The 25,286-nt window shown below is 31.0% G+C and overlaps 1 protein-coding gene across 29 annotated transcripts in view; it reads right to left on the reverse strand.

The window, feature by feature from the left end:
• The window catches only part of LOC143083055 (uncharacterized), a 174,971-nt gene that overhangs the window by 103,487 nt on the left and 46,198 nt on the right, over window positions 1-25,286 (reverse strand). Inside the window, exon 5 of one of the 29 annotated variants that reach the window (XM_076259241.1) lies at window positions 797-1,053. The exons of 13 other annotated variants lie outside the window; for them this stretch is intronic. In XM_076259241.1, the coding sequence (XP_076115356.1) occupies window positions 869-1,053 (185 nt within the window). In that variant the 3' untranslated portion in view covers window positions 797-868. 15 more of the 29 variants (XM_076259221.1, XM_076259210.1, XM_076259231.1 and 12 more) reach the window with 15 other exon arrangements.

Raw genomic sequence — 25,286 nt, forward strand, 5'->3', positions numbered from 1 at the left:
AGCCGGTATGCCATACATTCTGGCAGCATCAACAATTTTCATATTTCCATGACATATAGCCTCCATCGCTCGTTCCAGATCTTGTGCATCATACTTTTTATATCTTGTACTACGATTCTGTCTTTCAATGAAACGTGAGCTTAAACCTGCAAGACATGCAATTTCATTTAGACTGGTATTTTAACTTGTGTGACATCTACTTTATAATAGATACTATTTAACATTCAACCATTTACAATGACACATGAACTTTCTGCTTGCATGACCTTTCTACCGGCTATTAAGACAGATAAACTGTCAAGCATTCTTGTACCTTTGTCCGAAACAATGAAACGGACCATATTATTCAACAAACATTTGCAAAACATGAATTTATGTAAGCCCTTTTTTTCTATACAAAAGTACGGAAATGTGATTTGACTGCCAATGAGTCAAAATAACCTGGATGTAAGCAAACTATATGTCACCTTCAACATTGAGCAAACCCCATCACCAACAGTCACTTATAAAAGGCCAAGAGATATATATGGAAGTTTTTAACGCATGTGACTGGCTATACAGCCCTTGCATGCTTGTTTGGCCAAGAGATGGATGAAGAAATGGGAAACAATTCAAACAACAAATATATTTTACATTTAATTGATATATAAAGATTGATTTCTACAAACTGTTATTTACAAAAAGTTTTGTTTCAATTAATATGGTCAGTTCGGTTTATTTTTTGTTTAATTTATTATACTTTTTACAAAATAAATGGCAATGTCGATTGTAAAGTTTTTCATTAGAGTGGAAGTCACTTATTACAGTTTGTCATCTCTTTCACCATTTTCACACAAGTTATCGTAATAAAAATCCACTCAATGATAAATTAGGGCTTTAATTTTTTCACTCGTCCTGAAATAGTTGTTTGTGGAACACCAAATACTCGAGCAGCTTTAGACTGTGTCATTGTTCCAGACATAACGGCATTAATAGCTCGCTCTAACATCAGAGGATCGTACTGTCGTCTCACTGGTAATAAAAGGCCCATTGCATCAGTCAAGCAAGATTGTTCTGAAACATACAAACAAAAGTCCAGTGTTTCTTGCATGTCAAGATCTGTATTTGACAACATTTGTGTGTCATAAATGTTTCAGCAATATTCAAACAGTGTAGTTTTCAAGAGAGATGGCTTAAAATTGCAACTGCATAGACAAACACAAACTTTTTAATTTGCACCTGTTTTCCTTAGGTTAAAATCACTACTTAATAAGATGAGACTTCAATTTGAGATATTCTAACTCTTTATAAACTCAATACAAATATCAGATTTGGTAAGATTGCAAATTAAACAACTATCAACCAGAGATCAAAAGACAAGGATGGAGACTACCACAGATCAGCTTATGGCCTTTAACAATGAGCAAAATCAAACATTGTAGTGTGCAATGATAAGCACTTGATTACAGGATTGTGAGTCATTGTTTATTATTTAGTTTATAATCTAAATATTTTGCAGATTTTTACTATTTGTTTGATTGGATTAACATCACATTGAAACATAAATAAAATTTCATTCAGGTCAGTTTATTTTCCTGGTAAACATGCACCGACTTTCAGCGAACTATTGATGCACTATTTAATGTTCTGTTAGATGTCATCTAATGTAAAATGAGTCCAGCAAGACTTTAAATCATACAATGACTACCTTGACAACTCAACCACAACAATAAACATAAGCAAATGAAACATTCAAGCACAAGATATTGATTGTTTAAACATTAATTCAGATAATCCAAACAGCCTTTCAAATCATTACTTTTTTTTATCTATTTTTCACTAGTACTGTTCTTGTGATCTGTAAATACTATTTTCTTCAAATATGTTGCTCCCACAAGCAAATCTGATCTTAGACAGATTCAGCTACCTTTAATGCCTATCATCCTTTGCTTTCCATTCAAATGACATTTTTTGGCTGTAACAATTTTACAGGTTAATAACTTTTTTATTGATCTATTTGTAATTTGTTTTCTGTACTTTGGATGGGTCTAATTGGATGCCTTGTCCACATATGTTGTTTTGTTTTAATATACACTGCCCACGTATTGTTTTGTTTTACATGCTGCTTACTTATTGTTTTGTTTTTATATACACTGCTCACTTATGTTTTGTTTTTATATACACTGCCCACTTATTGTTTTGTTTTTTTATACACTGCCCGCTTATTGTTTTATTTTTATATACACTGCCCTCTTATTGTTTTGTTTTTATATACACTGCCCTCTTATTGTTTTGTTTTTATATACACTGCACCACTTATTGTTTTGTTTTTATATACACTGCCCACTTATTGTTTTGTTTTATATACACTGCCCACTTATTGTTTTGTTTTTATATACACTGCCCACTTATTGTTTTGTTTTTATATACACTGCCCACTTATTGTTTTGTTTTTATATGCACTGCCCACTAATGTTTTGTTTTCATATACACTGCCCACTAATGTTTTGTTTTCATATACACTGCCCACTTATTGTTTTGTTTTTATATACACTTCCCACTTATTGTTTTGTTTTATATACACTGTCCACTTATTGTTTTGTGTTTATATACTCTGCCTACTTACTGTTTTGTTTTATATACTCTGCCCACTTACTGTTTTGTTTTATATACACTGCCCACTTATTGTTTTGTTTATATATACACAATTACTATTAATCTTAAATTTAACATCAAATGTTTGATACTTAACTGAATCAAACCATAGTCCAGAGACAAATTAAATGAAAATTGAGATAGATAACATGATCCTATGATATGAATATAGCTGAGCTCCTTTGTACTAGATCGGACTGGTCTGGCATTGCTCTTACTGATCCTTAGTCAGTCTCCTAAATCTTACATACTTAGCTGTGAGGAAGCAAATACCAATTTTCAGATCTTTGGGGTATGAACCCATGACCCCCCTCCCCCTCTTAAGGCAAGGACACTAACACAAATTCACTGTGCTCCAAAAGTCAAATTTGCTCTCTGCTGAACTAAAAAAAGATGAAAAATACCTCTCATTCCAAAACTAGTTGAAGACATACACTAAACTGAACACCAAGAAATTGTAACCAAAACGAAAACTTGAAATTGTAACCAAAAAGTAAAACACATATCCTGAACCAAACCCAAATATATGAACAAATAATCCCCAAAAAGCACTATATAGAAAACTGAGGAATGAAAAACAAGTACCCCAACAAAAAGTGGAGTAGAATATCAACTATATATTAAAAACAAAATAGAATTTTACTTGTTTATAATGTTTATTTGTAGTGATCGAACAATTTATCCATGTTATATGATGCAATGTATTATATCATGTATAAAAATATTTAAAACATATTTGTATTATTAAATGTTTGAGATTAATATAAAAATTTGGGAGTAAACAAATGGGCAATGAATCCTTTAATAATTCACTTGTAATTTAAAGAAATTGCTGAATTTAGCTAAATACAAATTATCTCAAGTTTAAATTTTAAAACAGAGAAAAAAGTTACAATATTTAAATTTGAATGTTCTGATTTTTCAAATAATTTTCAATGTCTTAAATTATGGTATTTTCTTGGCAGATTCCATTAAATCAGTGATGAATTTAGGAAGTCGTCTTGAGATGGTAGTTTGTGGCACGCCAAAAGTTTCAGCTGCTTTCTTTTGGCTCATTTGTTTGGTAAAAACAGCTTGAAGGGCTTTCTCCAAATTTTGGGGATTATACATTTTATAATCTGCAAGGAAACGCTTCTTTTTCATTGACATTCCTGAAAAACACCATAAAAATCTTCATTTATGTGTTTTAACCACCCAAAGATGACAAAACAGAGATTAGCTAACAGAAAAAAGTTAAAAACATTCAAAAATGATGACTTGGTTTCAGGTCTTAATATGAAAAATCTAAGTGCAAATGATCAGAAGAAAGCATCATTTTAAGAATAAAGTATTAATTTTGGATTATAGATGAAGATATTTGCCAATTATAATCATTATTACAAAATTTTGGATATATAGTATATATACTTAGTACAATCAAATTCAATTTTTCCAATCATCATCAAATTTCCTTACAATTTTATTTTTAATTCTAAACATTCTAAAAATATACAATACTTGTACTGTGAATTTTGTTTAAATGTGTAACTTTTATATAATATTATGTTGTACAATTTAATCCTTTAAAATTGACATTATGAATTATGCTGAGTTTTATCTTTTTGTTCAGAGATTTGTCGATCAGATATGTATTGTCGTAATCGTCTGGTAATAGTGCTTCGTGGAACACCGAATTTCACTGCTGCATCTTTATGTGTCATGTGATTGTCAAACACAGCTTTGAGCGCTGTCTCCATCTGGTTATTGTAATATTGTTTATAACCCACATTTGAACGCCTCTTTTTCCCATGGAATGGATCTGAAACACATGTTAAAGGCCATAATGTTATTCTATTGCCCTTTTCATTTCTAATATCAATTTTAAATAACCCAAATATAAATATAAGAAGATGTGGTATGAGTGCCAATGAAAGTACAACTCTCCCTTCAAATCACAATTATATAGAATGATTATCAATTAAAAAACAGTTTTAATTGTCACAACTTTTATTGCTATTCTGTGGACATTTTTAATTTTGCCTGTTTACGCTGCTTTGCAAGTCGGTTAAATATTGTGCCTTGGGGGACTCCAAAAACCCGAGCTGCTTGATGCTGGGACATTGAACCCTTTAGTACAGCATCAAGGGCATTCTCTAACTTTTGAGGATCATAATTTCTATAAAAGTTGGCTCGCTTCTTTCCTCTCCATGAAAAATCTGAAACATAGGGAAATCAATAGCTAAGATTTTTTATATGTTTCTCTAATATTTTTTTTGGCTTTCTAATGGATTTTGTTAGCAAGCTCTTACTGTGACACTTACATAGAATCTATCAAATTTATATAGTTTATACAACACCATGGCAAAAAACAACATATACCAAAAAGACAAACAGCTGACAATTGAGCAACAATATAAAAACCTTCAGACAATGAGATATATCCAAACAAATTATATTTCATATCAAAAACCAATATGAGAGCGATCAATTCTTTTATAACAATGCAACCCTATCATTGAATACTGTAAACCTTTTATTTTCAAGGATTCTTTTTCAAGACATTCTTAGCCACAGCCAGAATTTCTTTGAGCAATTTTTAATTTTGTTGATATTCAATCAAGAGACAGCTTAGTTTTCACTGCAGTTTATCTTGTCTTTATTTATTTACACATGAAAACTGTTTTGTAAATAAACTGCTCAAAAAAAAAGTTAGTAATAAATGTCAATTATAAGTCCAATGAAACGACTTTCAGATCTGCCTGATATACATTAAGAATACTTCCAAAAATACAACTAAATAGATGTCACAATGAATTTATTTAAATCGATAAAGTTTTCTCCTAGAATTTTAACTCTTTACGAAAAAAAAAATTATACGTAGAGAAACATTTAATACGAATCTCCAAACTTTGATCTGTGTAATCTATATTTAGCATAATGTCTACACAAAGTGGATTGAGGCACTTGAAATTTAATCGAAGCTTCTTTTTGATTCATCTCTTTGTTAAAGACGGCTTTCATGGCTTTATGAAGATTGATATGTGAGTATGTTCTATAATAGCCCACATCCCCTCTATCAAATTGATAATCTGAAAAATACAAGATTTCTTTTTTAAAAGCTTATTAAGGAATTTTACTTCTTTGAATAAATCTAGTGATGATTAAGTTTAGTATCAACATGCAATGTGAAAATCCATACTCCAAAACATTTGTGAAAATCCCTACATCAGATTCCAAACATTTTTAAACCATTCAATCAATATAATAATTCATTAAATTTTTCAAAAAATGGAAATATGATTATGAAAAATGTTTAAAGATGTTTGGCTTTAACAATTTTGATTATCTCACGCAAAACTGGATACCAAAAATCAGCTGATACTCTAAACAATCCATTTTGAGGTCAAATCTCATATTAGCATTGCCAGCATTGACTATTTCCTTCACTCTTTCCCTTCCCAAAAATAAACACTTACAGGAGTTATGTTGTCTTCAAGAAAACCAAGATATATTTTCTATTGTTTTTTTAATTTTATTCTTCTTTCAAAATAGGAACAAATACACCCACATGACAAATAATAAATGGAATATACATGTATATCATTACGTTTTTGAGAGAAAAACAGAACACAAGGATGAAATATCCATTACATTCTATCACATTTCATTAAAAAATGAGAGTATCCAAGTAAGTTGGTAAATGTTCAACATAAAGAGTTATATCTGAAGATATCAGTACATGTATCAACCTCTTGTTTCTAAAGGCATTTATTTCAATCAGAACCCAAAAAATAGTTTAACACAAAACATAAAAAGAAATTTCTGAATATTGTAAACCCTTATTATGGTCTTTAAAATCATTTCTTTTGCAATTTTGTTCTTGCTTCGTGATATTTAGTATATCTTCTATATAATGTGGCTTGAGGTATTCCAAAAGTAATAGCAGCTTCTTTACAATTCATTTGGTCATTAAAAACAGCTTCCAATGCCCTTTGAAGATTTTCAGGTGCATATAACTTATATTCTATCATCTTTCTCTTTAATCTACCAGGATCTGAAAATATACAGAAACTTCTACTGATTCAAGGAGAAATGAACCACATATGAAAGGAAAATCTGTGATAAGAAAACTGTACCATTTAGAAGAAAATGAATTGCAGTCAAGTATCATATCAATTGTTTGTTTCAAATCAATCCAGTTCGTTTTTGTATAACACTTTTTCAAATAAACCCCATTACTCTTGATTTCTGGTTTTTATTTTAGTATCACGAAGTCAATAGTTTTGCTAGAATTGGTAACTCATGTCCCGTCAATTACAACTATCAAATCACATGACCAAACATTTTTTGTCAAAACTGTTAGCCAGTTTTTTTCCTCTTCTCCTTTGAAAGTCTATAGCAGATAGTCCTCTGAGGGACACCAAACATTATTGCGGCTTTGTGTTGAGTCATATGTCCACTCTCAACTGCCTGTACAGCTCTCTCAAGAGTCACCTGGTCATATCTCCTATACCCTAACTTTCTACTACTACAAAGTTGCATGTTCTTGTAAACTTTAAATTCATCTGAAAAAACAAAATCACCAAGATAAATCCCTGGATAAAAAGATTAAAAATTTGTAATTCCATAATTTATTTACAATGACATACATGTATGACCTATCAGTGTAAGAGATCAAAAAGTGTGTTGGTTGAAACAAAGAAAAGCAATGCAGGAAGTCATCAGAAATGGAATCAATTATGCTCTCACAATATCTTATACAAAACTTCACAAGTGTCTAAGAAGTTAACTATTTCCTTATTAAAGATGAGACTCTTTCCTTATTAAAAATGAAACTCAACTCTATACATCAAATTTATTTAAGCTCTTTTTCCATCACAATTTACAATAAGCTTTTCCCCTTAGAATATACAAGAAGCCTTTTCCCTCACTGTAAATTATAAGATTCAAAACCAACATTTTTTATAAACTACATATTTGCAACCATTGCCATCTTGTAATTACTGGTCTTGATTATTTAATTTTATCATAGTTGATATATAAAGCCATTTCAATTTTTTTCAATATACAAGTCCTGTTACACACAATATCAGCTAAAAATCCAGATTCTTCATCAATTTTGTACATTGTTTAAACTGTTTTCAATACACAGTCCATATTAAACACATTGTCAAAATTCTTTGAAAGATCAGAAATTTTTCATTTCTTATTATCCTGAGTATGAAATTGTGAACTATCAGTCTTTTTTGTCATTTTTGATCGTCGAGTATACAAAGTAGTTTTAGGTACACCAAACACTTTAGCGGCTACAGTAGGAATCATAGCTCCTGAACAAACAGCTTCAACCGCCTTCTCTAAAGTGTCCAAGTCGTAATTCCACCTCCTACCACTACTTCTTATTGCATGATCTGAAAGATACCCAAAAATCAAAATCTCAATAAAGTGACTATTCAAAAACATCCACCCTTTTTTCAACATCATTAAACCGTAATTCTGGCAGCTCGCAAAATATGACAATGCCAATCTTCATAACAACTAATCATTTAATACGCTACAAGGGAGAAGTAGTTTCATTTCAGAAATTGTTTTTTGCGTTGATGAACTTTTTTCTTAATTTGGAAAGTCTTAATGATATAGTAGTTTGTGGCACTCCATAAGTTTGAGCCGCTTTTTTCTGAGACATTGAGCCACTAAATACAGCATTCACTGCCAGTTCCATATTTGCAGCATCATAATTTCTCTTCTTTGGAAATGTTTTCTGGAAGGCTGAAAGATAGGAATTTTTTAACCATTAAAGATTTTTTTGTTGGATTCTAAAAGCATGCCTTGTTTTAACTGTCCCATTCCCCCTTTTCTTTACTTTTATTATTCAGATACTACACAAATTCACTTTTGCATTTAAAGACTTATCAATAAACTCATAATCAAAGCCATTCCAACGAATATAAGATCAACAAAACTTAATCTCGTCCAATGGAAGGTCAAAGATAATTCTCACAAGCCCAAAAAATGCATTTCAAACAATAGAAAGCCGAAGAACCATTATTCAAACATATGAGATACCAAAAGACCTGACTTACAATAACATTAGAATCTCCCTATAGCATTAATATTAATATCCCAAACAGGACAACAGGCATCCATATTGAAATAAAATAAATGAGAAAATTTTAATAATCTATATTTTATTGAAAAAGATATTCAAAAATACACAAACCAGTGCATTATTTTACAATTTACAACAATCAGTATTTGATACAACACATATATATTCTTTGAACAAAGCCAAAAATCATTTACAAAATTACATCATGTATAAAGATATAAGGTCAATCTGAATCATTACAAGCTTATATAAAAATCAGGAGATTTTGTATGATTGTCAATCACTATCCACCATTGTCCAAATGACATGGATGTTAAAACATGGTAACTATATGGCCTTCAATTATGAGTAGAGTGCCAGACCGATACCATATAGCAAGCTATACAGAGCTTACTCAACTTATGTAAATGAGATTAATTCATTGTATTATTGGGATAAAAAAAAAAAATTACCTGGTAAACAAAAATTTTAATTAAACCAATATAGCAATGTTATTTATGAATATGATCTATATCACAGTGACAACCTCCCGCAGTTTTATAGTCCATGTAAGGATTATAATGAATGCACCTATTTCTATAAGTCAAATCAAATCATAATCTAAACCACTTTACCAGCAGTCAATACAAATAATCAAAAAAGATAAAGAAAAGCAAAATAACTCTACACTTTTTGTACACTCTATATGTATATATCATATTTTGAACAACAATGCACCATGACCATAAAAACTTAAACTGACAAACATGAACCAATCAAAACACAGTATCATTCTACATGGTATCTTTTGAGTGTTCTTTATTATTTTTAGGCTCTTCCTGTACAACTTCTAGCTCTCTGTGAGCAAGCAGCTGTCTTGTTCTCATCATTCGAATTCTTTTTGAAATTGTAGGCTGAGGTACCCCATACGTTCTAGAAGCCTGGCGTTGAGATAATTCATGCTTTAATACTGCATTTACAGCAACTTCCAAAATCTCAGGTTGATAATTTCTATAATTATATTGTCTCCTCTCTGAAAGTACATTGAAGATTAACCTAGATACTGAGACACATGATTTGGTAGAAATGCAAGATTTCTGTAATAATTTTCCCCAATTCATTTAATTTTTTTTTTTATCAAAACTTAATGCAATATTGGTTAATGAAATTATCTAGTCCTGAAGCATGACATTATCCAATCCTGAACCATATAACTTCCTAAACCTAAAGGTCAACATTTCAATATCACATCAACAATTAAATCACCCAGTAACATCAGAACTAAGAGTATGGTGGCAAAGAATCTGGAGGCATCATTGACATGTTTAACCGTTTTATTTTCCGAGAAAGGGTTGCTTGAGGTACTCCAAATATCTTTGCAGCTTGTCGCTGAGACAATTGACCACTGCGAACTGCTATTATGGCTTTTGACAAATTTTCAATACGAGTCACATTACTTTCTGCAAATCTTTGTTTTTGCTTGATAAAGGTGTATCGTTCTGTAAGCAAAAAATGAAATGTTTTTCAAAATACAGTAAGAACCTTAACTAGAAATCACCATTCAACAAAACCATAAAATTGAGTATAGAGTAGCACTTTTATTTATAATAATTATAAGTTCCCATCACACTATTTTGAAAGTCGAAAAACTGTGATCCAAGAGTGTTCAAATGAAACACAAGAAGTCTTTTAATATTTCTAGTAAAATAGTTATCAAAGGTACAAAACAGAGCATTAGGTCAAATTGTGAGAAAATAAAAATCAACAATATCTAGAATTCTCTTTCATTTGGTAGAGAGAAAATCGGCATAATCCACCCTTTAATATTCAAATATTTAAAATGGACACAACAGTCTTTCTTCAAAAGGACATAATCAGAGAGGATGTAAATCAAAGTAAGCTGGTTGTATTAATCCTCTTTGTTTCATTTTCATCGAAATGGTAGTTTGTGGAACTCCATACTGTCTAGCAGCTTGACGTTGTGATATTTTCCCCTGCACTACTGCAGTTATAGCTTTTTCTAATTGTTGCTGGGCATTGGAGTCTCGTTCATAATCAAATCGTTTCCTTTTTTCATTGGCTTGAGGGGATTCTGAAAAAATACCAATATGCTGTGAAATTTTGATATTACACAAGATGTCACAAATTTCTTAGATCACTACATAATTCATCCCATTCACCGTTCTCCATAGAATGCAACAGAACATTTTTTTAAGCATTTAATATATATCAATGTCAAAGTTAAATATTTTTGTGTCCAATAAGATTTAAGTTTCCAAATATTATCAATGCCAATTCAGTTATGTAAAGTTCTAGGTAGTCAATTACACTGAGGAAAACTGGAAAAAATCCACAAATTCAACATCAAAGTTCATTCAATAGCGGAAGAAAAATTGACAAAAGCCAGCATTTCTTTCTTTTCATCAAGATTTGCTATCATTTTAGGAATGTTCTTCCATCCAAGTATTTCTTTGTATTCTAGTGATAATTGTTGTTCTAGGAACCCCATAGAATTTAGAAGCAGCAGCCGCTGTCATCTGACCAGATTTAACAGCCTGAATGGCCATCACCATTTGCTGAGGATCATAATCTTTCAACCTTCTCTTTCTCCATGGGGTTACTGCAAAGAGAGACACACCTCATATCATAACAGCCATCACAGATAAATATCAAACAAAGCATAAACCATGTCACAGATACAGCAAAGAGAGACATCTCATATATCATACCAACCATTAGTATATTTTTAAATAAAGCATAGACCCCATTCCTGTTACAGAAGCATAGCATTGGTATGTCAGACTTTCTTTAGTATATGGCATATGATCAATATTCTTCTACACCATGATCATGTACACTTTACATACAAATATAGGTTTGCCAAATGATATAAAAATTTCACTTTCAGATAAAAACAAATCATAACTGTCAAAGCAGTGCAAATTTTTAGACCAATCACAATGGTCATACACAGTGAAAACTTTTAGTCCAATCACAACTGTCAAATGCAGTAAGCACAAAACTTTTTACAATAAAATACTTTCTTCAAGTGGCATTACAGTTTAACATAAAGCACAATTTAAACAGTTATCTAGGTCTTTTTCAGATTTATGTTTTTTCTTTAGCCTTGGCAGAGTCAGATTTTATACGATAAAGAATGGTTGATCTAGGAACTCCAAACATGTCAGCAGCTTTATAACTTGACATGATCTTGGCTTTAACAACTTGTATTGCTCTATCTAAACTTGCTGAATTGTAACTCTGTCTATATCGTGGTGACTGGTATCTTGTACTCTCTAAAATAATATAATTGGAACAGACTCAGTAATTGTTGAAATAGATTTGTATAGAAATAAATATTTTCAAATATATGATTCAATGGTTTATCTGTTAAGATATCTATATTAATATAAATTATACAACCATTTTGTTTCCTAGTTCACTTCAAAGTATCTAATGACATTTCCGATACCATGCAGTACTTTTAATTATTACATCCATCATACTATTCAAACAGTTAAATGATGAAGATACCAAAGCTCATTAAAATATTACCAGTTTTCAACAAATAAAAGCACTTCAATAAAGCCATCAAATAAGTAAACAAATATCACAAGTCTTTGTATTCATAAGAAATTTTCAGACTGCTACTATTCATTTTTATTAAAGCCATACAAACTAAAGTAATATTCTGAATTCAAACGATTCTGGTGTACACAAATTATCATATTAGAACACAAGTATCAAAAAAAGATTGAATAATATGACAAATTCAAAATTGCTAAATTTTTCAATTTCCAATTAACTGTCTTGCAGCTTTATTCACTGATATTCACATAATTCACAACATTTTTTCCTCGGATCAGTTTGTTTTATAAGAAATGCCATTTAAACATTTTACGGTGAAATTTCATTCTTTATTTCCTTTTCCTGGTCTTTTGTTTTATTATATTTGGCCACTCTGTCCCCAATAGTTCTCCTAGGAACACCATAAACTTTTGATGCCTTGGTGGCCGTCATCTGACCAGAAGCAACCATAGACACAGCCAATGCTAACTGTTTATGGTCGTATGCCTTTCTTCTAACATAACTTTTCTCTGAAAGAATCACAAAAACTGTCAGAAGTGTAAACAAATTTTAGTATTACAACTTGTTCAAATCATTTTTTTTTAGCAAATGGAAGATAAATCTTATATTTATTGACTAACAGTTGCAACCCTTAATTTCCCTGTCCCCAATCCAACAACTTTGAAGAAACTTATTTTATATCCTTTTTCAATGTGACCCAATGACAACAGAACCATCCACATACATTTTTTGGTCAAGCATCCTTTAAATATCAAATACCAATCAGACCAAATAAGTTTCCATATGCTATACAAATCAACATAAAATCTGAGTTCCATCAAACATCCATTATTGATTTAATTTCAAAAAGTCTGAATCACTCAATGAAGTAATTGTGTTTCTGAGGTATATTGTGTTTCTTAATTCTAGCAATACGGTTGCTAATGGTTCTCCTAGGAACACAGAAAACTTTGGCAGCTTTATAAGCACTCATTTGACCAGAAAACGCTGCCGCAACTGCCATGTCTAACTGTTCTGGTAAATATTTTTTCTTCAGCCCACTAAACGTGCCATCTGAAAGAGAGATAGATGACATAAAAATTGAAATCCGATATGATTATTTAAATTCTATTGAAAATAAGATCAGGCAAGAACCTCATACTTTCTTGCCACTCTCCAAATAAATCCCCAATGCAAGTAGTCAAAATGTAAAAAGAGACAAGTCTACTTAGTACTAATCGAATAAATCGGCAGAATAAATAGTATCTTGGAGTTTAAATTTTATTTTCTATCAAGAATCAAGACTTTTGAACAATTATCAAAAGGTTACATACAACAATATCTCCATCTCTATCATCTTTTTATTTTTGTTTATTCTTAAATGAGTGAAGCACGAGTGAAATTCAAATTAATTGCTAGGAAATACTTGCACAAAAAAACTATTTAAAGAAAACGTGTGGTTATGTATTTCATGCCTCTTACAAATCGAATTCAATGCAGACTTGAACAAAAAAGAGTAAAAAGATGTTCTCCATTTCAAAAAAAATTAAAATACAATATCCAGTTTTTATCTTTTAACACAAAAAAAGTCATGTGACAAAAAAAACTACTTCAGTATCGCAAGAAATTTTCCAATCTATGAACATAAGTATACATCAGGTACAACAATATTTTATATACTTGTCTATTATATAGTTCTACACATTTTTCAAAATCTAGTCAGTTTCTTGTTGTGTATTCACGGTTTTATTAAAATGTTTTTTCCTATAAATCCTTGACACGACAGAAGATCTTGGTACGCCATAATAATTGGCAGCTTTGCGACTAGACAAAATCCCATGTTCAACTGCCTCCACTGCCAATTCTAAATTTCTGATATCGTAATCTCTAATTTTCTTTTTTCTTTCTAAAAGGAAGGAATAATCTGCAATTAAATGGAATAATATCATATTGTTTGTTGCTGTAATTAAAAATTTTACTTTTCAGATATACAGAATGTATCTATTGCCTTGAATACTCATTTCTATTTCTACATGAATTTTCCATAGACCCTGAGAACCCTACTGTATTTTAAACAATTGTAATTCAAGTACATCAACTTATACTATCTACATTATAGGTTTTGATAGTTTATTTATATATCTCTCTTTATTCCAAACAATTTTCCCTAATGTTCATATAATAAAATAACAGAAAACCTTGAAAAAAACATTATAATTTTGGCAATAAATTTAACCCAGATAAAACAAAACACCAATTAAAGTTGACAAATGTTTACAACTATCAAGAATTTTCATTCCAACGTTGATGAGTTTAACATACTTTCTTGGAGATAAGCAAAAGTAAATGTTTGAAATGATAGATCATGAATTGATTTTGTTTTCCACTCAAAAGTCTTGCTCACTACTGTACAAGCCAATCAATTGAAAAAACATGATAATCAGTTTCCACAGACTACAATGGAAATATTGGTTCTCCAAACCTTCAATGAAAGAAAAATTTACACAAAAGTATGCAATGAATGCAAAACCAACAGGATTTGTTCAAAGAAATTGTCAACAGCCTTCTGAAGCACCCAAGATCACCCCAGGTTTTAGTGTGGTTTATCTTGTTCTGTTTGGTAAACTGTTTATATGTCATTTTCAGTTTTTACCAATTTGTTGTCAGTTTGTCATAGATTCGTGAGTTTTATATCCCCTTTGTATCTTCAACCAATCTTTTAGAATCAAATAATTTTTGAGGGGATTTTTTTTCTGATCTGATATACCATAGCATCCACAAGAAGATATTTGTCACTAAGCTTATCAATGAGCTTCAAAAAGTACAGTGTCTCTAAAAGAATTTGCATTTCCAAATCGCATAATCCATTAATTAAAAATAGACAACTGTGATTAATATCTCCTCTTCAATAACAACACTAAATCCTCCCAAGTTTTTGTCAAGTTTTAACTCTGACCTTAGATATATATCCATACAAGTTGCACATACAAGTGAAGGCTAGCAAGTTCTGGTGAGATTTATCACTGTATACTAGTACTGCTGCTATAGTAATTTAGTTTTCAATAATCAGTCTTTCATTTTTGTTCCATTGTCTTTTAAGAAACCTTATCCTTTTTTTAGTTCTGTTGTCTGATGTAATAGTTTGATGAGGATTTTTATCTTATAATTTTTTATGTTATTTGTTTCTTTTTACTTTAGGTACAAATATGTCAACCAGTGAAGGTGGATACTGACTGAATGATTGGTTCGAAACAAAAAGAACCAGCATTATAGCAAGTTAGAAAACTAGTAACATTCCAGTAGCCTTTTTTAAAGGTCTTAATCTACTTTTCATGCAGGAACATGTGATCAATTATATCTTCAATTTAATTGATGCAATGTAAACTGTTTTTTAACTGAGCAACTTCATTTTTTTATTTTTTTTCATTTTGACAAAGACAAAACTTGTACAAGTCCGTGTATTTCAATCGGTTCAAATTAGTTCAAACATTTGGAACCAGTTTAACTGTGATAAAAAAAGTGTTTAGTTAATTTGAATATGCTAAAATTTCCAAACTGTTTTTGTCTAATGTTTAGTGTTTTGAATGTTTGTGTACAATTCTAGTTTCAAACCACTGTTGTGTTCAAATGTTTGATAATATGGATAGTTCTTGCGTGTTTATCAAACAAGCGACAACTTTGACAAATCTCATGTGAATACAAGTCTAGTGCAATGTATCTGCCAAGATGACACAAGTGCTTGTGTTTTGTCATTTGATTTTGCCATGTGATTATGGACTTTCCAATTAAATTTTCCTCTGAGTTCAGTATTTTTGTGATTTTACATTTTGCTACATGATATGATATTTTAGGAAGATCAATGTTTTCCATGTTGAATTAAGAGAAAAATGAAACAGAAATTTCACAATATATGCTTTATTGCAGCAAAATAAGTGTTCACAATTTCATATATGATAAAAATATATTAAATAATTCATTTTCACAATTAAGTAATTCAAAATTCTGAATTAATGTAATTCAAGTCACAAATCTTTTGTGTTCAACTAAATTAATGTCAATTCCAGTTACAAAACACAAGTCATAACAGATCACTGTACACTTTCTACTAAGAAAACACTACATACACTCTGGTAGTGTTGTAATACATTTCAATCCTTATCAAGTATTTATTCTTCAATGACAGGATTCCATTGTCAGTCACATTTTAAGCAAGAGATTGCAGTAAACTAGCACTTGGCTAATGGAAGTTTAAGTAACAAAAGCCACAAGATCCAAACTTCTTTGAAACATCACAAATCTTAAGTATGGAATGGTTTTGAAGCAAAAGGTGAAGAAAATTTAAAAATTTTGAATATCCCATACAAGTTTCGTTCAGCAACAATTAGGTGTGAAATCATGTACTGTAACTATTATTGCATTCAAAGTCATTATTTTCCCATGGGACAATTTTCATACTCATTATTAAAGCAAATCTCAGATTCTTATTAAAACAAATGAAGCCATGGTAAATAATGCCAATAAAACATGTGAGCATTTTTTTCTAAATTTGAAGGTTTCTGAATTGTTTTAGTCATATAAACAATTTCTAAACTTGAACTATTCACTTGTCATCAAATATCACTTTTTGTACTATGTGGGAAACATAATCATTATTTTGATTGACAGACATCTTGTATTTGCCTATCCTGTTATAAACTGTTCGCTGTGGCACACCATATAAAACTGCTGCCCTGTTGGCAGTCAATAATCCAGATTTAACAGCCTCAACAGCCCTTTCTAATGCTTCAGGACTATAATTTCTCTGTTTATAGTCGCGACTACGAGGTCTCACTGGGAGCTTGAACCTGCCGAACCCTGTGAAGTATACAAAAATATAATGATAATAAATTCTATAACCTTTTTAATCTAGACAAGATTTTGTTATTGTTGCATTAGTCTGTTTAATTTTTCTATCCTGATCCCCACCCCACCAGTATACTAGGCAATAAGAATTGAAATTGAAGGCGAGACCAAAAAATGAACATGAAATATATATAAAACTGCCATTAGTTTTTATCAGCTTAAAACTGCTACAAGCTAGGTAACTGTTTCATTATGTTGTACATAGATCTTTTATTCTAGACCTGTCATATAAGATAAATAAATGAACCATGAGGATTCCTATCAAAACTCATATTTCCAACAATGTCAAACAGAATGTCATCATTTTAATTCGTTCCCATGATCACTATTAGCTGATAATGCTATATATTGTTGTTCTAATCTAGCCAAACGTGTATGAATTGTAGTCCTTGGAACTCCGTAATGTGAGGCAGCCTGGGTACTCCGCATCATACCCGTCTGTACCGCCAAAACAGCCAGTTCCAAATTTTTTAAATCATAGTCTTGACGCTTAAAGGGCTTTCGTCTTCGAATCTTTTGATGAAAGTCTGAAAGATAGAGTTGCAACTGAATTTAAAACATTGTTCTCTTTCTGTATTTATCTAGTTCACATGTTTAAGCCATCACCAGTTTTAATTTACTTATTTGCATATGCTGGTGTAAGCCATCACCAGTTTTATTCTACTTATTTGCATACGCAAATTACAACGTGTGAACACTTTTTTATCAAATATAATTTTTCCATACAAGTCATTTGCAAGAACTTTTTGTTCTTTTTGCCTAAATTTAATACTAGTACTTGATCTGAGATTGAACCTCTTCAAATAACTTTTCAACTTCTAAAGACGAACACTTGATGAACCAATTCAGAAATCACTCGAGCAAACCTGAAGTTTCATTCTTCAACACAAATTATAACTTATCAGTCTCATCTTTCCCAAAATTTCCAAGGAAATTTTTATTTATTTTCATTTTCCTTTCTTAATTTTTTGGCCAGAAAGTAAACGGTTGACCTGGGAACACCAAACATAGATGCAGCTACATCGCCAGACATTTTTCCTGAGACAAGAGCATTGACGGCACATTGCATATTTCCTTGATTATATTTCATGTATCTGCCAGGTGTTTTCCTGTGCTCTTTTAATGATCTCTGTCCTGAAATAAACAAGGACACGTAAAGTTGCTATAGAAAAAAGCCCATACTTGGATGTTTAAAAAAAAATGTTTCATTTACAAAAAATAAACCCATTTTTATTATTTGCTGAGGGGGTAAAATGAAAATTGATTGTTTATGCCTGTTTCAACTTATCACCCATCTATTGGTCAACTCAAAACAAATTTTATGTAAAATTCACATTTAATTGAAACAATTTAATCAGATTACAATATACAACCAGAATGTTTCATCAAAAGAAGATTGTCAGAAATTAATAAAACAACGAAATCAGTCCATCACAAGACACAACTGAATATAATGTCAGTCCAACTTTTTTTTGAAGATTTGTAGAACTCTTCACACATTTGACACACCACTTAAGTAATGTTACAATGAATTTGTGTTATATTCATATATTATATTTGATCTTTTTGGCAAGTCTGTACAAGGTAGATCTAGGAACACCATAAAAAGCTGCTGCAGCTTCACCCGTCATTTCTCCCCTCACCAATGCAGCAATAGCCAAATTCATATTTGTTTTATCATAATTCATGTATGAAACTTTCTGTTTTAAAGGCCGTCTACATGAATATGAACCTGAAAACAGAAGAAAACCTGATGACTATCCTCAAAAGAAAAGCGAAAGTGAAAAAGAGAAGATTCATACAAAAATAAACACACTGTAGGCTATTGTACAGAAGGGACAACAATTTCACACATAAATAGATTCAGTTCATGGAATGCTCGTAGCCAATAAAATCAAGTTCAACTGTTTGACCAATTTCTGTTCTTAATTATATTTTCCATGCAATATAAAAAAGAAGATGTGGTATGATTGCCAATGAGAAAACTATCCACAAAAGACCAAAATGACACAGACATTAACAATTATAGGTCACTGTACAGCCTTCAACAATGAGCAACTCCACATTTTTTCCAATTAATTTTTTTCAAATAATATTCTATTTCAAATGTAGGCAATACAAAATGATTATAATTTATATTCAATATAAGTTTTATTTCAGTAAACCACATTTTTAAACAACTAAAATAACAAATTGTCTCAAAATTCATATACTACTTTAGAAATAAATTATTTAAAATCATGACAAAATCCCATTGGGATATACTAGTAAAATCGAAAAAGAATCCAATATTAAGGTAAAGTCTCTATTTTTCAACATGTCAATAACAAGATGTTAGAAGTAAATTAGAACTTTTCAAAAGTTTTTGCTTTGACTGCAGCTAGATAAACAGTAGATCTTGGAACACCAAATGCAATAGCAGCCTGACGACTACTCATTACTCCAGCATTCACAGCCTCAACTGCTTTCCGTAGATTCTCCACATTATAATCCATTCTCAAAACTCGTCTCCTTTGTCGTGTAAATTTAAACTGTTCTGAAACATATAGTAACAACTAATTTGAATATTTATCCATATTCATCAGCAATTTTATAAAATATATATAGTAATATAGCAAGTTAATTCCTTATTATGAATATTTGAATTAAAACAATTCATAATGTATAATGTGCAGTTTTTCATTTTACTTTGGTGCCATTTTAACAAGCTGTAGTCTCAATTATTGTTTTGGTTGCCCTATTAGCCCAAGTTTCTTTTTCATTCTATAAATAACCCCAAATATGGTAGATCTGGGAACACCAAACATTTCCTGTGCAGCACGAATTGTACACTGTTTACTGTTGACAGCTTCAACAGCCAGAGCCAACTGTTCTGGTGAATATGTTCTGGTCCTTTTTATCCTTGGAAGTCCACTCCCCATCTGATATAGATAGTCTGAAAATATTAATTCATGGTAAATTTCACATTCTTATTTAAAAGTTTTTATTTAGAGACATCTTCAGAAAAACAAGATCTGTGAAGTGTGTCGGCGTATCAAAGTATCCTTCACGCAGGCAACGTTTTTAAATGTGTAAATACTGGTCAAAACCAGAATCTTTTACAAGATCACAAAGTCTAGAATTCATTCTCACTATAATGATTTCTTTCCATTTTCACAAAAATTCCACATACTTTCAGTTTTGATAACATGACATGATATGAATACTACACCAACAAGAACAAGGTTAGATAATGAGTTGAGACAACCATTTAAAACCATCCTTTTCTTACCACTATGAATAAAATATTATCTTATGCTTCACCATTTCCAGACATAAAAAAACAAGGTTCACAATATATAAGATAAAAGTTCAAATAATTCTTTATTCCCTTCTTTTACATCATTTCAATGAATTCAATTTGTTCATTTTAAGTCTGTCATAGACTGTAGTTGGAGGAACACCATACAATCTTGCTGCTTTACGAAGCGACATATTGCCAGATTTTACCAATTCAACAGCCAAAAGGAGATTATGTTGATCATATTCTTTTAACCTTTTCGGTCTCCTATTGATTTTAGTGGAGGTTCCAACTGAAAAACATGGAAATAGCATCAAATATAGAAATTTATCAGAAACAGGATTTTCTCTTATTTGAAAATATCAAAATTCTATACTGCCTAACAAGTATGGTACTTATACAGAAGTTCAATACAAGGAACCTGATATACTGCTTAAATCAGCTGGAAAATCCTCCTTATTCTCCACTCTAAAAAACTTGCAATTCAGACTTCCTAGAATTTGACTTGCAATGTATATATATAGCTTTCAAATTTAATCAAAACTTCAACAAAGATTATGGTAGTTCAAAGATTTATTTTAATCAAAACCACAAGAAAATAAATTTTAATTTAAACAAAATGAACAAATGCAATAGTTGTATACAAAATATAAATTACAGTCCAAAAAAACCTTTTCCTACAGACAGTCATTTATTACAAATATTAGCTACTTTATTGCTGTGCAGCATCTTCAATAATTCTCTCAGTTTGTTTTATCCTTGCATGTATTGTTGAAAAAGGGACACCATAAAAAAGCGCAGCTTTACGTAGTGACATAGCACCTGATTTCACACACTGCACAGCAATATTCAAATTATTTTGATTATATACACGTTGTTTCTTGCCTTTTCTTGGACATGCTCTTCTTGAAAGCACTGAAATACACAAACATAAAGGAATGTAGACATCTTTCTTTTTACAATACAAAGCCCCACCCTTTTATTTATATATTATTAAAATTATTCACTAAAATAATCATAAACTGAAGACAAATCAGACATCAACAGAAAGCAGGCATTATATTACAAGATATATGCATCAGTCAACAACTATATATAAACTGTGCTTGATGGGGCAAAATTGCCACAAGACACTATTTCAAATTGTTAACTTATCGTTGACCATCCAAAAGTAAGAGACCAATTCTACCTTGTTCCATTGTCAGAGCATGGTGCAAAATTTCAATACCGATAAAACACTATTCCAAATTACAAACTTATAGTCGACCATCCAAAAATAAGAGAGCATTCCTATCTAGTTCCATTGTCAAAGCTTCTTGCAGTGTTTTTAATCCTGAGATATATCGTAGCTCTTGGTACTTTGAAAGTAGCAGCTGCTGTACTCGGGTTCATTAAACCATTTGTGACAGCTTCAACAGCCATATGTAAATCCATAGGGTCGTAATCTCTTTGTTTTACACCTCTTCGAGAGTGCCTCCCAACTGAAAAATTATTGACAAAAATAAAATGATGAAAACAGTTTCTGTCAAGCAATCCGTAACATGCACTTCAACATTTAATTATCCGTCTTTCAAAATATTGTTTATTCACCCCTTCATCATTTCAAAACCTCTTCCAAAACCCTGCCCTTCATATTTATAGAAGTACATTGTAATACTAATTATCCAATCATTTTTTGTTGACATAACAGGTACATGCACAACTGTCACTATAAAACTTTCAAAGTATGATGTATGTATGTATGTATAATGCAATTACAAATGTAACTGTCCATATATGCAACATTATACTATGAAAATAGAGACTGCAGCAGCAAACAAGATGATATTTTGTCCGATAAATCTATCTTATTCCACTATTAAGGTTGCTCATTCCAGTATTTTTCATCCTGAGATATATGGTAGCTCTGGGTACTTTGAAGTAGGCAGCTGCTTTACTAGGATTCATTAAACCACTACTGACAGCTTCTACAGCCATTTGTAATTTCAAAGGATCATAATCTCGTCGTTTTTCACCCCTCCTTGACGGTCTCCCAACTGAAAAATTATTTACAAAAAATCAAATTTTGAACATTGTTTCTTGGCTGCCACAATTAAACTATAATGTATTAATGATGAATTTGCAATTTTTTGAAAGCCCCTCAAGTTATTCAGAGTATTTACTGTCACCAACTGTCATATCATATTTGCTATTAAAAAGCCCCCTCAAGTTATTGAGATTATTCTCCATCACAAACTTTGCATATTTTAGTAAATTATTGATATTTTCCTTGCTTTAAGTCTCTTCAACTGTGACTACTTTTCTGGGAAATTATTAGCTTGAAATGATTTTTTTTCTTAATTTTAAACAAGAATGTGTCCATAGTACAAGGATGCCCCACTCGCACTATCATTTTACATGTTCACTGGACCGTGAAACTGGGGTCAATACTTTAATTTGGCATTAAAATTAGAAAGATCATATCATAGTTAACATGTGTACTAAGTTTCAAGTTGATTGGACTTCAACTTCATCAAAAACTACCTTGACCAAAAACTTTAACCTGAGCTTCACACTATCTTCTTCTTTGTTCAGTGGACCATGAAATTGGGGTCAATACTTTAATTTGACATTAAAATTAGAAAGATCATATCATAGGGAACATGTGTACTAAGTTTCAAATTGATTGGACTTCAACTTCATCAAAAATTACCTCGACCAAAAACTTTAACCTGAAGCAGGACGAACGAACAGACGAACGAACGAACGGACGAACGGAGGCACAGACCAGAAAACATAATGCCCCTCTACTATCGTAGGTGGGGAATAAAAATTTTAACAGCTGAAAAAAAAGATTAACTTTGTATGACTGACTGGTATTCACAACAACAGAAAATCAAAACCATTTTGCACAGCCTAGATATAAAAGACCAGTTTTCCAATAACCTTGATAAAAGTAAAGAGTTCTGCTAATCATAAAATTTTAAAAAGATTCATCACTAAGTAGCTTTAATTAAACAAAGTTTTGAGCTTACAACAATGTGAGGTTTAGTAAATTACTGTAAATAAATAAACTGTCTCAACTTGCTTTTCTATGCAATTGTACAACATTTTCAATATTCTATGCAAAGGTACAACACAATCAGGTAACAGTAATAATAAGCAAACAAAATATGTTCTTGCAATAGAATATCCATAAATAAAAGAATTTCACAAGATCATTTCTAGTTAGAATTTTGTCACTTCACTTTCTATTTAGTACAAGATTCTTGTCCAAAGTTAATTTAATAAAATGGATGATTGAGTGGTTTTAATATGTCCACTGGATTCTCAGTTTTAATTTTATGCAGCCTCGCATATATAGTTCTTTTTGGGACCCCATATACTTTAGCCGCTTTGTGTGCAGTCATTTGGCCTGACATCACCATTTCTAATGCTTCTTTTAATGCATTCCTAGGGTAATTCTTTCTAGTCTTTTTTGTTTTCACTATACACACTGAAATACACAAATTAATTTTGTTAAAATTTTATTCCTTTTTTCATTTACTCTCTACAAGTTTCCATTTCTCTGAGGTTTGGAGGATCTTTTTCTGTTGTCATGGTAACTTCTAGTAGTTATCACATTTTATTCGTGCATTTCATAATCAACTAACTTTATCATTTTCCAATTTTCAAACCAACCCAAGAAACAAACAAATAATTTGTTCTTGTCCAGAATGTTGAGAAAGAAACAAATATTGTGTTCTTGTCCAGTACTAACTTCATGAAAACCAAATATTCATACAAGCAAACATTACACAAATTTGTCAAATTGTATATATTTATTATTTGAACTTCATCCTATAACCAAGTGTAATGTCAATAAACCATGCTGGAAAAAATTCTTCATTTCATTTTAATGTTAATCTTTGATAAAAAAAAAAAAAAAAAAAAGAACAAAAAGAGTTCTTCATTTTTTCGATGTGTAACTTTTCTTATAAAATCTGTAAGCAACAGTGCCCCTTGGTACATTAAAGTGACAGCTAGCTTCATAAGTATTCATCATTCCCAACTCAACTGCCCTTACTGCCTTCTCCAAGTCTGCAGGGTTGTAATCTCTGTATTTCTTTAATTCTCTCCTCCTCTTATTGAAAAGAAGGAAGTCTGAATTACATACGAAAGATTTCATTCATCTTCTAAATCAAGACCGAAATCCGAGATATTTGTGAAAATGTTAAAAATTCCAACATTATTTCCAAGAGATAGGACCATCTGTACACCAAAACTGAGCAACAAAGCAACACACAACAATGAATCAGTCAGTTATTACATTACAAAGCTAAAAGCTTAACTGAACAGCACAGCCATCACGATTGAGCTTACAATTGTGATTGCGCTAGAAATCAAATCAGACACAACTGAGCTAGCAATTATAACTACACTGAGCAGCAAACCTGTTCCAACCAAAGCTTGTTTGTAAAGCATAATTACTATTAACCATTAGAGTCAAAATTGAGCTTTATTTTTTTTTTAATTAGAAACAATCCATCAAGAGCAGATCTAGAGCAGCATTTACCATTCACAAGTAAATGTAAAAAAATTTCCCAAAACATAATGTGTCAATACATAATCACTTTGAGAGTACGTGTGTACTCTATCTCATGCATATAACATAATTTTAACAAATATAGGAAGGATTTTTTTGGCAAGGAAAAAAAGGCTGAAATGAAACCAACTATAACTCAAACCTCAAATACTCAACATCCAAATTTCCCTACTTTTGATTGATTAATTTGCGAATGCATTTAGTCACATTTCCAACTTTTGAGCTGAAATATTCATACTTTTCCAAATATCTAATCTGTTATAAAGTTATGTTTT

Source organism: Mytilus galloprovincialis, chromosome 7, assembly GCF_965363235.1.
Source record: "Mytilus galloprovincialis chromosome 7, xbMytGall1.hap1.1, whole genome shotgun sequence".
Classification (NCBI taxonomy): Eukaryota; Metazoa; Mollusca; class Bivalvia; order Mytilida; family Mytilidae; genus Mytilus; species Mytilus galloprovincialis.